The 14603-nt window shown below is 38.6% G+C and overlaps 1 protein-coding gene across 1 annotated transcript in view; it reads right to left on the reverse strand.

The window, feature by feature from the left end:
- phlpp2 (PH domain and leucine rich repeat protein phosphatase 2) overlaps window positions 1–14603 on the reverse strand; it is a 41248-nt gene that overhangs the window by 16268 nt on the left and 10377 nt on the right. Inside the window, exons 4-7 of the mRNA XM_008405350.2 lie at window positions 6695–6885; window positions 5121–5246; window positions 1658–1812; window positions 193–339 (exon numbers count right to left, since the gene is read on the reverse strand). Of these exons, the coding sequence (XP_008403572.1) occupies window positions 193–339; window positions 1658–1812; window positions 5121–5246; window positions 6695–6885 (619 nt within the window). The remainder of the gene's footprint in view (window positions 1–192; window positions 340–1657; window positions 1813–5120; window positions 5247–6694; window positions 6886–14603) is intronic.

Here is a 14603-nt window from a genome sequence, read left to right on the forward strand (position 1 = left end):
TATATATCATCAATATATATAAATATTTGTTTTCTCGCAGGCTGTGCAGCATGTTGCTCTTAAAACTGGATAGAATAGTTTATCCTATTTGCTGTACAGTATTTTTGTGCTACGACTAACCATGCAAATCACATGCTCTGTTTTGCATATGTGCTCTGTGCATGTCACGTGCGCTGCAGATGTGTCTCTGACCTCTGCAGGTTGCCGATCTGAACAGGGATGGTGTGCAGATTGTTGCAGGAGAGGTTCAGCTCGGTCAGAGAGAGGATCTCACCGACACACTCAGGGAACACACCCAGACGGTTGTGAGATATGTTCAGACTCTTCAGCTGGGAAAACCTAAAGAGAAAGGAAAACAATGCTTGTTTAGCCTTTAGGACATCTTTGTTATTGCTTCATTCTCCATCTGTACTATGAGTTCTTTTGCAAAAAAGAAATTTTTTTTACAGTAAAATCTAAGTGTTGCTCTCAGCAAGTATCTCATCAAATTCTTATCAATGGTAATATCTACAAACAAAGGGCTGATGAGTGATGCTGTAGGCAGACAAGAGGATCTAAAACGGATACTAGTCATTAACTACAGCCGCTCTAATGACACATCACTTAAGAACAACCAGAGCAGAAATGAACAGCAGCTAGATTCCTGTCCTTGGTAATGGATGGCAATCAGATAAAAATCTTTTCACATTTCTGTTGTAGTTTTATGCTCTATATTGGTTCACATACAAATGTTATATAGAGTAATGCCATATGAGCTGAGTGTGTAAGAAATAAATGAAGTAATGAAACAACTTGTCGTTTTACACTGTGTGTAATTTTACAAGCAGTAAAATTAAAAGATTATTTTTGTGATAGAACAAATTAAAACTGCTTCTATCATTTTAACCAACAAAACGGTTTTTTTAAAATGATGATAATAATAGCTGGTTAATGGTGTGTTAAAACAATCATTTTCAAGGTCAATAAAATTTGACTGTGATGTGAAGCAACTGAGCACCAAAAGCCAAAAAGGTGAGTTGTTTCGTGATGACGTTTGCTTCATCAGTGCAGCGAAGAAGTGTTAAAAAAAACCCTGCCAAATAAACTAAAAGAGAGGACTACCTGGAACATGTGATCTCTATTTACTTCTAAAGTGGGAACATAGATGAGGGAATGGTTTCAAACGCCAATTTAACCATTTTCAGGACCCAAGAGTGACAACCATTTGCAAATTGTAGCGACCAGGCTCCCGTTAGCAGTACAAGCTGATAAGAATGTATTTCTCTGTATTTTGTAACATCTTACTAAATGAGATTGTACAGTACAGACCATGAGAAAATAATCATCCAACTGGCAAATAAACCCCTTTTTGCTACGGGTATTGCTAAATTATATGAAAGGCAGCCGTATCAGATTTTAAAATCAGGGTTGAGGAGAATCTGCAACTCTCACTGTTAATTTTTCAAACTTAAAAAGTTAAAGTAGAGAGCTTTGATACAGTACATTCTTCAACCAATCGATCCAGGTGCTAGGCTAGCCCCTAGGCTAGCTAGGTGGCTAGCCTAGTTATAACTTTTTTTTTTCTTTCTTTTTTCATTCATTGCTGCAGCTATGCTGGGTTCTCCAGCTGACAGGTGTTAATGTCTAATCCCGAGTAAACGTGTGAATCTCCAGGTACCTGGGGAGGTTAAGCAGGCTTCCAGGTCCCTGCAGCCTCATGAAGTTGTGCCGCAGGTTGAGGTGGGTGAGGTCCTGACAGTAAAACAGATATTCAGGCACCGTCTCCAGGCTGTAGCAGGACAGGTCCACCACACTCACCGTCTGAGAAACCACCTGCACACACACACACACACACACACACACACACACACACACACACACACACACACACACACACAACAAGAGAGACGAGAATAAGTGAAATACTTAAGCTAATGTCTGACGTGTCTTGTCGTGTTCCAGCAACATGTATTAATGCTCTGCTACTGTATTAGACAAAGGTTAAGTTACAGGGTTCTTTACGCTTTATTCTTCTCCACATAGCATCTGAGGTAGCTGTAAAATTGCAGCAAATATTTGATATATTTGTTACTTGCTATAGTGATAATTAGTCTCAGACTTCTTTGGGCCTTTTTTATCTCTTAAGTGGATGCAAATCAGTCAATCCAACTTTATTTTGTACTTCACTTTTCATATGTTCAAAGTCTTTTTGCAGAAACTAAATCTAGACTCAAATGTAGAAACAACCAACAAGTGACACACACCTATAAAACGCTAACCTATAAAAAATAACTTTTCTGGAGCCACAAAAACCCTTGACGTTTGGAAAACTCATCAGGTTTTGTGGATACAGTAATTATGACTGTTTATTTTTTACTTCTGAAAAAAAAAACATTATTTAAAAACATCAAAAATTGCAATGAGGATATAAAGCAACAGAGGACTTCTCACTTCAAAAATAAACTAAATTGAATTAAAAATTTCAAATGGAAGACCCCTAGAGCGATTCCTTTTTAAGGTCTTTACATATAAATTCAGTTTCCATTGTAAATAAGCAAATTCTTTTAGGAGTCTTTGTAAAGAGGTCAAAGAGCCGGATGTTGCTCATGTCGCAGAAACCCCGAGTTAGGGAAATAAAAGAGTATCAAAGCAGGATAGCCATCATATGTGTGATTGGTCCGAGTTTTGTTTGAACGAGAGAAGCGAAATACATTCGGTCTACACAAATAAAACTAAAACTCTCACGCATTCTCTGTTTGCCAGGCTAAGAGAAGGATGTCCTTAATCTGGAGCAAGGACAACATGATAAATGTTAGTCACTGAATAATCTGTTACACAGCTAGTGCTACCTCGTGAGTGTCGTTTTTACATCAAGCCATGATAAATCACAAACTAATCTAAAGGGTGAAAGATAAGTGATTTTTTTTTTTTTTTGCCTTGTGTGAAATATTGACTGTCATAGCGCTAAAGACTAAGATAATTATTTCTCTTTGGTTTTAGGGTTCTGTGCCATACTGGGTTTATTTTGTGTAGCAGATTTTGGTGATCATTTTAACATCTTCATCCTGCTCAGTTGTTTGTTGTACTTTCTTTGCTTATTCGTTTCCACAAACCATTTCCACTCAGCGCCTCAGCTCAGACTCCCCACATCAGATTCCCCTGGTCCCTGTCACTTACATCACCTCCCCTGTTTTCACACCTCTGGCTTTCTGAAAGGCATCGTCTCTGATCTTGTTTTGTTTCTTCTTCTTTTTTTCTAGCATTTTCCTTAGTTTTTTTATTACTTTATTCAAAACAGGGACAATGTGTGCAAGATATTAATAAAATATGCTTTGAACCAGATTTATCTTAAGCTAGTTTCCATCTTTAATAAAATAGTCTAATATCATAAAGCATACATTGAAAGTCTCCATGTGCCCAATATGCAATCACTGTACAAAGTCATGCAGTCAATGCAGAAACTGCTGATTTTCAACCAGCCGTTTCCTGACATTGCAAGAAAAATCTATCAGGTTGGAGGGAAATTTAAGACTTTCGGGTAGTTTGTTCCTTTCTGTAATGCTTGTGAATGAGAAGGTTGTCTGTGCAAAGGCTGAGCTACATTGCCATTGTCAAGTCACTTTACAAATTAAAAAGTAAATAAATACAGTACTTATATAATTTCCTTAAAGAGGGAGACAATAAGAAATTACCTATAACTTTAGTTTACAGATTTAAAACCACAAACTCAAAATTAATTTTTAAAAAATTAAGAGCCTACTGCACTGAGCCTCATTGAAAACCTCCTGGTTTTTCCACCAACTATTGATTTCTGAACTCTTCCTGAGTTAAAACATTAGTTTTGTTGTTAATGAATGAATATGAACTTCATTAATAAAACATTAGTTTTGTTGTTAATGAATGAATATGAACTTGTTTTCTTTGCATTATTTGAGGTCTGAAAGCACTGCATCTTTTTGTTATTTTGACCATTTCTCATTTTCTGCAAATAAATACTAAAGTTTTACTTGTAATTTCTGAGAAATGTCAGTACTTCATAGAAGAAAAGAGCAATGTTCATTTTATTCAAATATAAGAGACTAAAATCAGAGAAGCTGATCATTTTAAGTTGTCTCTTAGTATTTTCCAGAGTTGTATGTGACTTAGGGAAGAGTGAAAAAGTGACAAGCCAGCTGGAAATTTAAACCTATATGTCTAATTCTACATTTTTAATGCTCTAACCTCGACGTTTTAATGGGAACTTTGTTTCCTGCTTTTTACTCATCCTTGCATTCTCAGTGTTCCTCCTGGGAGATCATTGTGACGATACAAATGCACACACTGACTTTCTCGCTCTCTCATGCACATATACACTGACTTAATGGTTTAGACGATTTATGCAGTGTTGCATAAAAACTGTCCACAAAGCTGCATCAGTCATGATCTGTAGCTACAAAAACCCTTTGGTCTACATGTCGGCCTAACTACAGTGCAGTAAAAGGCCTTTTCTAAGCAAATACTCCATACCACAGGAGGCAGAGAGAAGTTGTGGATTTACCATGAATCTGTAGTTAATTGCGTATTTTTTAATGACTTCCTATCCCTGGTCTCCTTCTTTTGCAAACTGTTTCCTGGCTCTGGCTCAGCTCAGATTCTCGCATCATTCAGCTCCAGAAAGGAGCTGTAACAACATCACCCAGTAATTATTATATTATGCGCAAAGCAAACCGAGCAGAGCAGAACTTCAAGAAGAGAAACAGCTGCAAGCAGTTGACATCACTCTCTGAAAAACAGAGTGAGACACAAATACAGAAATATATTGATGCTAAAGTAGCATTTGCTAATCCACAGTGACTCACAAGATAAAATGCTCTCCTGCTGAGAGACGCTGGAGAAAAACAAAAAACAGATGTGTCCACAAACTGAGGTAAGTACAATCTAAGTAGACACGTGGGCTTGAATTAATAAACACCTCATTTGTGAAGCCAGTGAGATGTCTAGGAGCCACATCAACCAGAACAGAGCCACATCACATCTCTGATGAATGCACAAACCCAGCAGGACCAGCTGGAAACAAACATCCGCCGCTGAAAGAAAACCATTTCAGGAATATTGTGCTGCGCTGCGCACATACCGCCACACGCTCTGTGTTCCTTGCTTACTTTTGACGCCTGCCGGTGCCATCGCTGGTAGTCGGCGAGCGTGTCGAAATTGACAAAGTAAGTTTGTGCCTGCGATCCGGCGGAGCTGAACATCAGACAGTGCTGCCTCCGCTTCACCTCCTCAACCTCGACACAGTGGAAATAAGAGAGCAAAATCATGATCAGGTTTATGTTAAAGATCTCAGACTTTATACATGATTACTGCTCCTACAGAACAGAGATGCTGAGTTCAGACGTTACTGATATTAGCTGGATCACAGGAAATATCAAGTGGTTCTTTAATATTGCTTATTCCAGTGTTTCACACACAATGAACAGTTAAAACAACCAATAAAGCCGCACGTCTGACCAATTTTAAGTCTTTCCCACTGCCTACTTTCCTGGCATGCTAAGATTTGTGTTCAGTTTTATAGATTCTGAGGGTTTCAAGTCAATGCTGACTGAAGTCATACAGCAGAAGTTTAATGATCCAACTCGTCTTTGGTTACACACAATCTGCTGAGGGAAAATGCAAGAGCAAATCATAAAAAAAAATAAAAAATGAACTCTTGGCATGTCATAAGTTAGACCGTTAGTTTATCTACATCTATCATGAGTAAAATTCAATTAGATCAATGACGCGTTGTTTGTGCAACCAGATGGCAAATCAAATGATCAGTGGAGAGAAACGTCATTTACACCGAGGAAAAGGCTCAACGTTCGTCTTTAATAATGAAAAGCTGATATATATGTATACACATTGGAGGAGAAACTGCAGACCCACACTGAGGATACCGTCAGGGAGTAGAAGAAGAGCTATGAGGATCTTCTGAATCAACTCAGTATCTTCCTCCTCCATGGAAGAGGCGGAGCTGGAGAAATTCAAGACTGTCATGGTGGTCCCAGTTTTTAAGAAAATGAAATGAAAAGCATTTTCACGCTATGAGGGATCATATTTCTCAACTTCCTTTAGAAAGTTTATTTCAGGTTGTTGAAGAGGATCCAAGAGGAATCATGTAGCTTCTGTCCTGGCCATGGAACAGTGGGCCCGACCTTTACCCTTCTGGAGTTGCTGAACCAGTCATGTGGCTTCGTTATCCAGTCTAAGTAGTTTTGTGGATCCTGAAAATGCTAACAGGAAGGACACGATGCCAGAGATGCATGGTCAAATAATCAAGAGTTTTCTTTCTGATAGTTGGAGCACTGGATAAGTTAGCAGTCAATGGCCTCCAATCCTGTTTTAGTGACACATGATCTTCAAAGTTGTGGCATTGTGTATTCTCAAGGCACATAGTGTCATTTTAAAGGCCAGTCATGTAGCTGTTACCATTTTCTGTTCTAGAAATGCTGTCAAACATGACTCAAAGGAAGTCGGATGCCTTGAAATTGGGTCCCTGTCTCTTTAAGAAGCTCCTGCTCTTTCCGTTTACAATCGTTGGACTGAGATGAGTTTGTATTTTTCATACCAAAGCATTTGATTTACAGCTGCATGTTAATGTTTTTACTTGGCCCAAACATGTGAGTGTAGCTTTGGTTGCAGCCTCTATCCTGTGGAGAGTAAGATGTCAATGCAAATTTAGATCATGAACTCTCACCTTTCCGCCCACCAGGGGCAGAATGTGCATCTTCCCCGCCAGACTGTCTTTCACAGAGGCCACTATTAAACACGTGCCGCACAGAATAACCTGCCGCTCTGCCCACTTGTGCAGCTGCGTCTTGCCTTTCCGGACGCTGAACACACCCTTCATCAAGGTCCGCTCCTGCTGGTCTGCATTCACGGGCCTCTCTGGAAGGAAAGAAACCCACACAGAGGTTAATATGGGCCTACAGGCATTTATTTAACACACAAGATCCCCTAATTCTTAGAATCAATCCAGTTTCAGAGAAACAGAAACGGCTAATTACTGGCACATGTTCAGGCTCTGCAGAGATTAGATGCTTCCAGAAAATGAAGTCATATAGAAAGTCGTGGATCAGTCATGATCAGTCTGATATCACCTGTTTATTAGTCGTCGCTCTGTTCCACGAAATGGTGTTACGTCACTACTTAGGATCTTTACCTTAGCATACATCAATGAAAAATGATTTTGTACAGTAAAAAAATATGAATTTTTTTTTTTTTGCTACCACCGAGTGCTAGACGTATGGATAAACGAATCGGCTTTTGTCACATTTAAAGTCATTCTGTCCAGTTTATTTCTGCCAGCTTGCACAGCGGGTAGCTCAGTGGCCACCGTTGCAGGAAACGTCCGACTGCAGAGCTGCCGTCTCTGCCAGCTTTCAAGAACACTCAGTTAAGAGACAAGCCAATTAAGCTCAAAGGAGAAAGAGCCCACCTCAGACTCCTGTCCTCTGTTTTTAAATTCCCCTCAAACCAACTCATGCTTCCTCCCACTCAGATGCTCTTCTTGAGAACCTGCTTACTCCAGCACATTTTGTCCAGCTCATTCTTTTTCTCCATGTCCCTTTCACTTTGCAAGGGCATTCAAACACAGAGAAGTGTTCCTGCTGCTATTCCTCAGCAGACAGACGATCATGAGCAAGTTAAGCGTGCCTCACAACAAACTGCTTGGCTGCAATTTTTTGAAAATTAGAGACACGATATGTTATTTTAGTGAAATGAAGTTAAATAAAAGGGAGCAACTATAGCTTCCTTGTTATTAGATATGAAAAAATATATTAAATAACTTCATATACTAGTTAAATGGGTGTTCTTACTAATTAAACCAGGGGTCTCTTCAATCTGGTGTTCTGATGTAAATAAAATAAATACATTGTATTATTTCTCCACCTCCGTGACATATAGCCAATTTCACTCAAAACAAAAATTAACTGTTGTGGGGAAAGTGTAAAAAATAAAAAGTCTAGTCAGAGGAAGGCTAACGGGATAAATAAGAATCACACTATTGAACAGTCCTGAAACTAGCAAAAAATCTTTGAATTATTAGCAATACTAGCCTTATCTGATTTTGTCCCTGTTTGAAATAATATTATAGTGAATATATGGGTTAAAAACAAATAGCCTGGGATTGCTTGTGATATTCATATCTGGAAAATGTACTTTCTTTTTTCTGTTTCTTTCTTAAAAGGTACAGTCGGCTTCGACTAGTGACAAAACAATACAGGGAAATAATTCCTCATTCACATGTTTCTGAAATGTAACAAACTACAATACATTTCATATTGCAGACTAGTGCCTGGAATGGGATAATACCTATTGCAGACATTATCCAATAATATTTAATGGAGATGAGGATAACTGAAGGATCCACAGGTGGAGTCTTCTGTGGGTGTAAATAGTTTCTTCTTGTAGATATTACATCTTTTAACTTTTCTATGCAAAGAACATAAAGTAAAACAAAGAATAAACAATAAGGAAGTGGACAAATGTGGGGTGGAAAGAAAATGACATACTGTCTTTCTGATTTTTTTTTTTTAAGAAATAAAAAGTAAAAAAAAATTGGTGCATTAACACCTAGCCACTTTAACTTCTAAATAAAAGCAAGAACAACAAAAATCCTTTAAGAGGATGAACGCAGCCTCTCCTCAACAAAACACGGTGGTGGCTGCATTATGCTGTGGGGATCCTTTTGTCTAGCAGGGATGGGGAAGCTTGTCATGGAAAGAATCACCTAAAATGAAAGCTCAGACCTAAATGCAACTGGTTAAAAATTCAGTTCAGTCACTTTCCGTCCATTCTGACTGAGCTTTTGCAAGCAAGAATCAGCCAAACTTTATGTCTCTGGAAAGCTGGATGAGGTCAACCAAAACGATTGCAGCTATATGGGAGCATTGAAAGGCGGTTCTACAGAGTATCAACTTAAAAAGGTTCAATTCAAATGCAATCCATACTTTTGACATTTTTTGAGGGGGCGGGGGGAATGAGTGCATATATAATTTCCTGTTAATTTACCATCATTCCAACTGTGATTGAATCTGAAAACATTACAGTAATAAATACTTTTGCAAGTAAATAAAGCATCTGTGCACCACAACTACCTGTGTCCCATTTACGCAACACCAACGCAAAAGCCCCAGCCTTCAGGAGCCAACTTTTAAAGCAAACACACATGCGATCCCTCACTGTCGGCAGGGTTATTAGTTGCCAGGGAAACGTGTTGCTCACAAAATCAAAGTCCAATCTGAGTTGGTAAATCTCCATACTGTCTCCTGCAGCCTCTCGCAGTTCTGCAGAGAGCCAGCCAAATCCATTACGTCCAGCTGATGACAAATTGTGTTGACCGTTCCCAGCAGCTCCACGGGGGCTTGGTGACACGGTCAGAGCGTGTTGTGTAACAGTTTCCCTAAGACGCCATGCTGCTTCTACTAAGCTAATGATCAACTGGGGTCAGACGTCGTTTAAGTGGAGGCTGTTAAAAACCCAGGGACGGGGGAGGCGAGAAACCGATCAGTCGAATGTGTGACTTCTTATCTCTTCACTCAAGTGTGTCTGTGGCCTTCACCGAGACATTTCTGGGACACCTCGCTTCACGTGACACGGCAGACGAGACACAAGGCCGCAGAGGGGTGAATTCTGATCACCAGAGAAAAAAAATCAACCAAAAAAACGGGAAAACAGACGCAAAGAGAGAGGAAGGAGGTGAGGAAAGAAAGACCTGAGGGTGATGTGGAAAAGTAAACTGAGATTTGAGATTGATCCCTAAAACTAATTATTTTTATGTGCTTTGATGTTGTATAACTTAGGTTTTAAATAGATTCCTGTTTCGGAACAAAGCGAGATGGTTGCAGTAATGTAAATATAGCATTACAAGCAAACTGCAGGATGCATCGATATGATATAATAAACTATTTTTTGTGCATTTTTAGAAGAACCGCTAAATAACAGTGTGGATGATTTGGAGAGCAGAGACAAATGTCGCTGTCTCTGAGTTTGCTTTTTTAATCTTGCAATGTTTTTATCTGCAATTACTCTCCATAGCTGGGATTTTGCAAAACTAAACAAAAATAGTTTTTTAATGTCAGCTTGCATTTTCTCTGCCTCTTTCTGTTAAAACAACTTGGGGGAGAACAGAGACACTTTGATCGTCACTGTTAAAATATTTAGATTTTAGGCTTCAACTTGATCACTGCTTTAAAATATCCTGCCACTAATCATTTTTGAAACTATAAAGTTTGAATAAAACTTTTATTAAGCCACAATAAAAGCTGTAAAACTAAAAGTTATGGTTTTGACGGGCCTTTAAACCCAAACAAACAAAACTATTCTAAAGATACTGTTTTGTTGGACCTTTAAATCATACAATAAATTCATGTTAATAAACATATACAGTGTACATAAAAAGTGCATAGCTGTTAAAATGTCTGTCTGTCGCAATGAAAAAAATGTCAGCAATACAATAATTTTTAAAAAAATCATCCGCCTTTAATGTGACATACATATATCCTGTACAACTCAACTCGAAAGCAAACAAATCTGGTTGCAGCAAACTAATACTTTGTTGATACATTTTCAGCATTTAGTCTTCTTTGGTAGGAGTTTATCAGCATATTTGTTCACTCTACCTGCAAAAATATTGTCCAAATCTCAGATTGTAGAGACATACATATTTTTCATGTTACCTCTCAGACGTTCTGTCAGATTTACTTTTGAACTCTGGCTCGCCCTACAAAATAAAATATTAAATATGGCCATACCTTTGTTGATGAAGTCTAAAAACTATCCATAGCATCACATATCCACCATCATGAGTACATGGTGCTTTTGGTGACTGTTATTTTTGTGCAAAAACAAAACAAAACAAACAAAAAAAAAAGTTCTGGAGATGAGCCCATAAAGATAAATTTTGTTTCATTTGACAGTCTCCATCTTGTCTGGATTAGTGTTAAAGAAATATCACCTTAGATCACGGTAGTGAAGACCGTCACACTCTAAACACTGCACATATAATGTTGTGGAATTGTTTTGCAGCCTTCTTCAGAATGATACCTTTCAAAGACGACATCCCCTTGATCACTGTGAAGTTTCAAAACTTCACAGTTTCAAACACTGTTTGAACATTGAGCAGTCATTAGATCCTCTTACAGCTGCACACAAAAGTGTTCAGACCTGTTGAAATTCTCCCATTTCAACATTTCCTCATTTGCAGCTTTAGGTAAAAGATGCAAATGAGAGAATGTAAGAAAAACAGTATATTTTCTTTTCTCTTATACTTTCCCATTTGAAGATTATTTTTGTTTTTAGTTAAATGGGCTATATGTCACAGAGGTGGAGAAACACTGCAATGCTTTTCTTTTATTTACATGTGTTACATCACAAAAACCTGGCATCTTAGCAGGACTGTGTAGGCCTTTTAGAGCCACTGTTAAACACCCTCACAATGAACACAAAGAAACATAAATAAGAGGCAAAAATATGAAACTGGCATGTTTGTTTTCTCCTTTAGAATCAAGTGGCAGAATAGGAATGCCTTCTTCTCTTTTATGGAGCAGTTTCACTTGGTAAGAAGGGCTTCCATAGTTTCTAAACTCATTTTTTATTCCTATATTGGATTACTTCAAGCCATTTCTCAAGCACTTAGATGAATACAATACTCTCTGTTTCCCAGAGCCTTTTTGTCTTACTCAAGATTGCATTAGCATGCAGTAGGGGGTCGGTGGAGGCGGAAACACAGTCTGATTTGACTCAGAACAGAAAGCTCTTTTCCACAGCAAACCCTGATTCTACCCACAGCACAGATGCCTCTTGTTGGCGGGTTTCAAACACCTATATTTAAAAGATAAACAAATAGACAATTTCTGTGTAAAAAAATAAAAATAAAATCTAACTCCTGGCATGCCGATCTCATGAGGCACAGTTGCTTACTGTGTTTGAATACAGATGACATGAAAACAGGCCATTTGTATGGCGGCTTCTTAGCAGCAGCAATAAAACGTGCCACCTGAAGCTGGGCATTCGTACCAAATGAAAAACCGACAGCGGGTCTAAAAAAGGGTAAGAGGAAATCCTTGGGAGAAACGAAATTGATCGCAGAGACAGAACATTACAAGGAGCTGGCAGGAAACCACAGAGAGCCTGCTCTCTGCACAGCTCTGTTGCCCAGGGCAATCCTGCGGGAGATCGGATCCGAACAGAATTAAATTTTTACCTCAACTCTTACAATCCCTTTTGTGTTTTTGCCACTGAAACTTATTCCTTTAAATATTAACATGAAGAAGAAGAAGAAGAAGAAGAAGAAGAAGAAGAAGAGGCAACATGGGAGTTATCAGTCACTCTGAGGACATGGTTTCTGGATATTGTGATCCAACAGTTGGAACAAGAGTCACAAGCATAAACTTTTCACTGCGGCGCAGAACTTCAAAAAGCTTAACAAATCAACACCTCTCAGTTTCATAAAGCATAAAGTGATCTCACTCCGTTTTCTGATGATGCACTTTCCTCCGATCCAACCCTGACAGAAGACCTCATGATCTCCACACAGCCGCTCTCCGTCTATGACCTCAAAGATCTGAGACATCACCAAGCCAGAGGTGGAATATGGGCCTGGGGTGAGGGTGGAGGGGGGACCAGTGCCAGAACCTCCAACCGGCTTCATCTGATCCGCAGCTGCACCGCGCTGACAAACAGGACCACCGGAACTCCGGCTGTTTTCACTAGGAGTGTCCTCATTAAGTCACAGCCCTGAAATGTTTACTCCTGCATTTGTTTGTTTTAATTTCATCTGTGCGCCACAGCGTAAGGGCGTGTGTGTGGGTGTGTGTGTGTCAGAGGGCCTTCCTGGATAAATAGGATATAACGGTGAAACTCCGCAGGTCACCTGCTACTCTGAACTTTGAAGCACAACAGCTGGAGAAAATAAGGCAGGAAAATAATGTGCTCTGAAATTAAACAGAAGACATGTGTGCACCGATGCATGTTATGGCCTGAAAGCAGATGGATGTAAGTTGTCTGGTGAAAAGAGGATGATCTGGTCTCCAAAAAGCATTGATTTTTAGATGAAGAGCTTAACAAACATGATCTTTGCTTTACAGAGTTCTTGAAAGACAAATGCATGGTCCAGTAATCCAAATCCAAAACGCTGTTTGAACAATGAGCAGACATCATCTCCTCTTAAGTTGCCATGCAAAAGTGTTCAGACCTGTTGAAATCCTCCCATTCCGTCACATTGCAGCAGCAAACTTCGATGCTCTGCTACATCACTGATTATGCATCACTTTGTGTTGTTGTATCATATAAAATCCATATAAGGTCAACTAAATCTAGGTGTGTGAATACTTTTCCAGGGCCTCCACAAAGCAAACACGTTTTCAGGTAACTGTTCCCAAATTTAAACGGACAAAACAAGCTGAGATCTAGAAGACGATCTAAATTTTTACCTCAAATCAAAACCTGTTCCACTGAAAAGTCACATCTACACAAATACAAACATGATCTCAGAGAAAATTATCCTAGCATCTTTGCACAAAATTCATAATCGGACCGTATCCTAAATAAACCTGACGTTTCACTTCTGCAGATGGACTCTCAGGGGAAAACGTGAATAAATAAATATCCAACACGATATAATAAACGTCTAGAATTAGACACTTTAAATTGCAGAATGAGTATAAATATATTAGTATCCCAAATTAGATTGTTTTCTGACAGATGTTGTCCTTGGAGACGGATGAAAGTCTTCTTTATTTTACAATCTGATAAATAGGACAGCATTAAACCTGTTTGGATCACTAGGTGAACAGAACTTGTTCATCTTATACTGGATCTGCTGATGAATTCAAAAGAAAGACGATGCAATCAGTGCTTGAAAGCTGGTAAGAACTCACAAATATGCAATTTGAAACTATTATTTTCTGAAACAAATCCTGTACACTGTGTACAGCTATGACTGTGAGTGAGGTGTATGAGAGGACAGTAAACTAAAAACTACAAACTCTATTGAAATATTCCTTAATCCGTTCACAGACACCAGAAGAAAGTTTTTCTCTCCGCCTCAGCTGGGCATTAAGGGTCTGAATTGCATCCCATGCCTGGACCTTGAAGCCTTTTCCCATGAGATAACAAATAAAGACAGGAAGTCTCAGAGGGGCCCTGGCTTAACTTGGACCAATGTGGTTCAATAGTAGCCAAATTAGGCTAGTTCTCATGTTGGAAAGAAGGGGGAAAAAAACAGGAAGCTGCTGAACAGATGGGTGCCAAGACAGACTGGCACAGTGAACTAAATCAGTTCAAGAGAAAATGCTGAAAAAAATTCATCTTTGGGATTGATTTCATACACTGCAAAAACTGAAATCTTAGTAAGATTAAATATCTTAAATTAAGGAGATTTTTCTTGTTTTCTTTCTGTCAAGATAATTTTTCTCACCAAGAGGGATTTATGTTAGAATATTTTTCTTATTTTAAGTGTTTTTGTACTTAATTATCTCAGTAAGATATAAAAGCTTAATATTAAGAAAATATTACTTATTATGAGTAAATATGTGCTAGAATCTAGAATATCAATATTTACCAATCAAACTTCAAGTCTAGAACTTATTTTATATAAGTAA

The sequence above is a fragment of the Poecilia reticulata genome, linkage group LG3 (genome assembly GCF_000633615.1).
Source record: "Poecilia reticulata strain Guanapo linkage group LG3, Guppy_female_1.0+MT, whole genome shotgun sequence".
Lineage (NCBI taxonomy): Eukaryota > Metazoa > Chordata > Actinopteri > Cyprinodontiformes > Poeciliidae > Poecilia > Poecilia reticulata.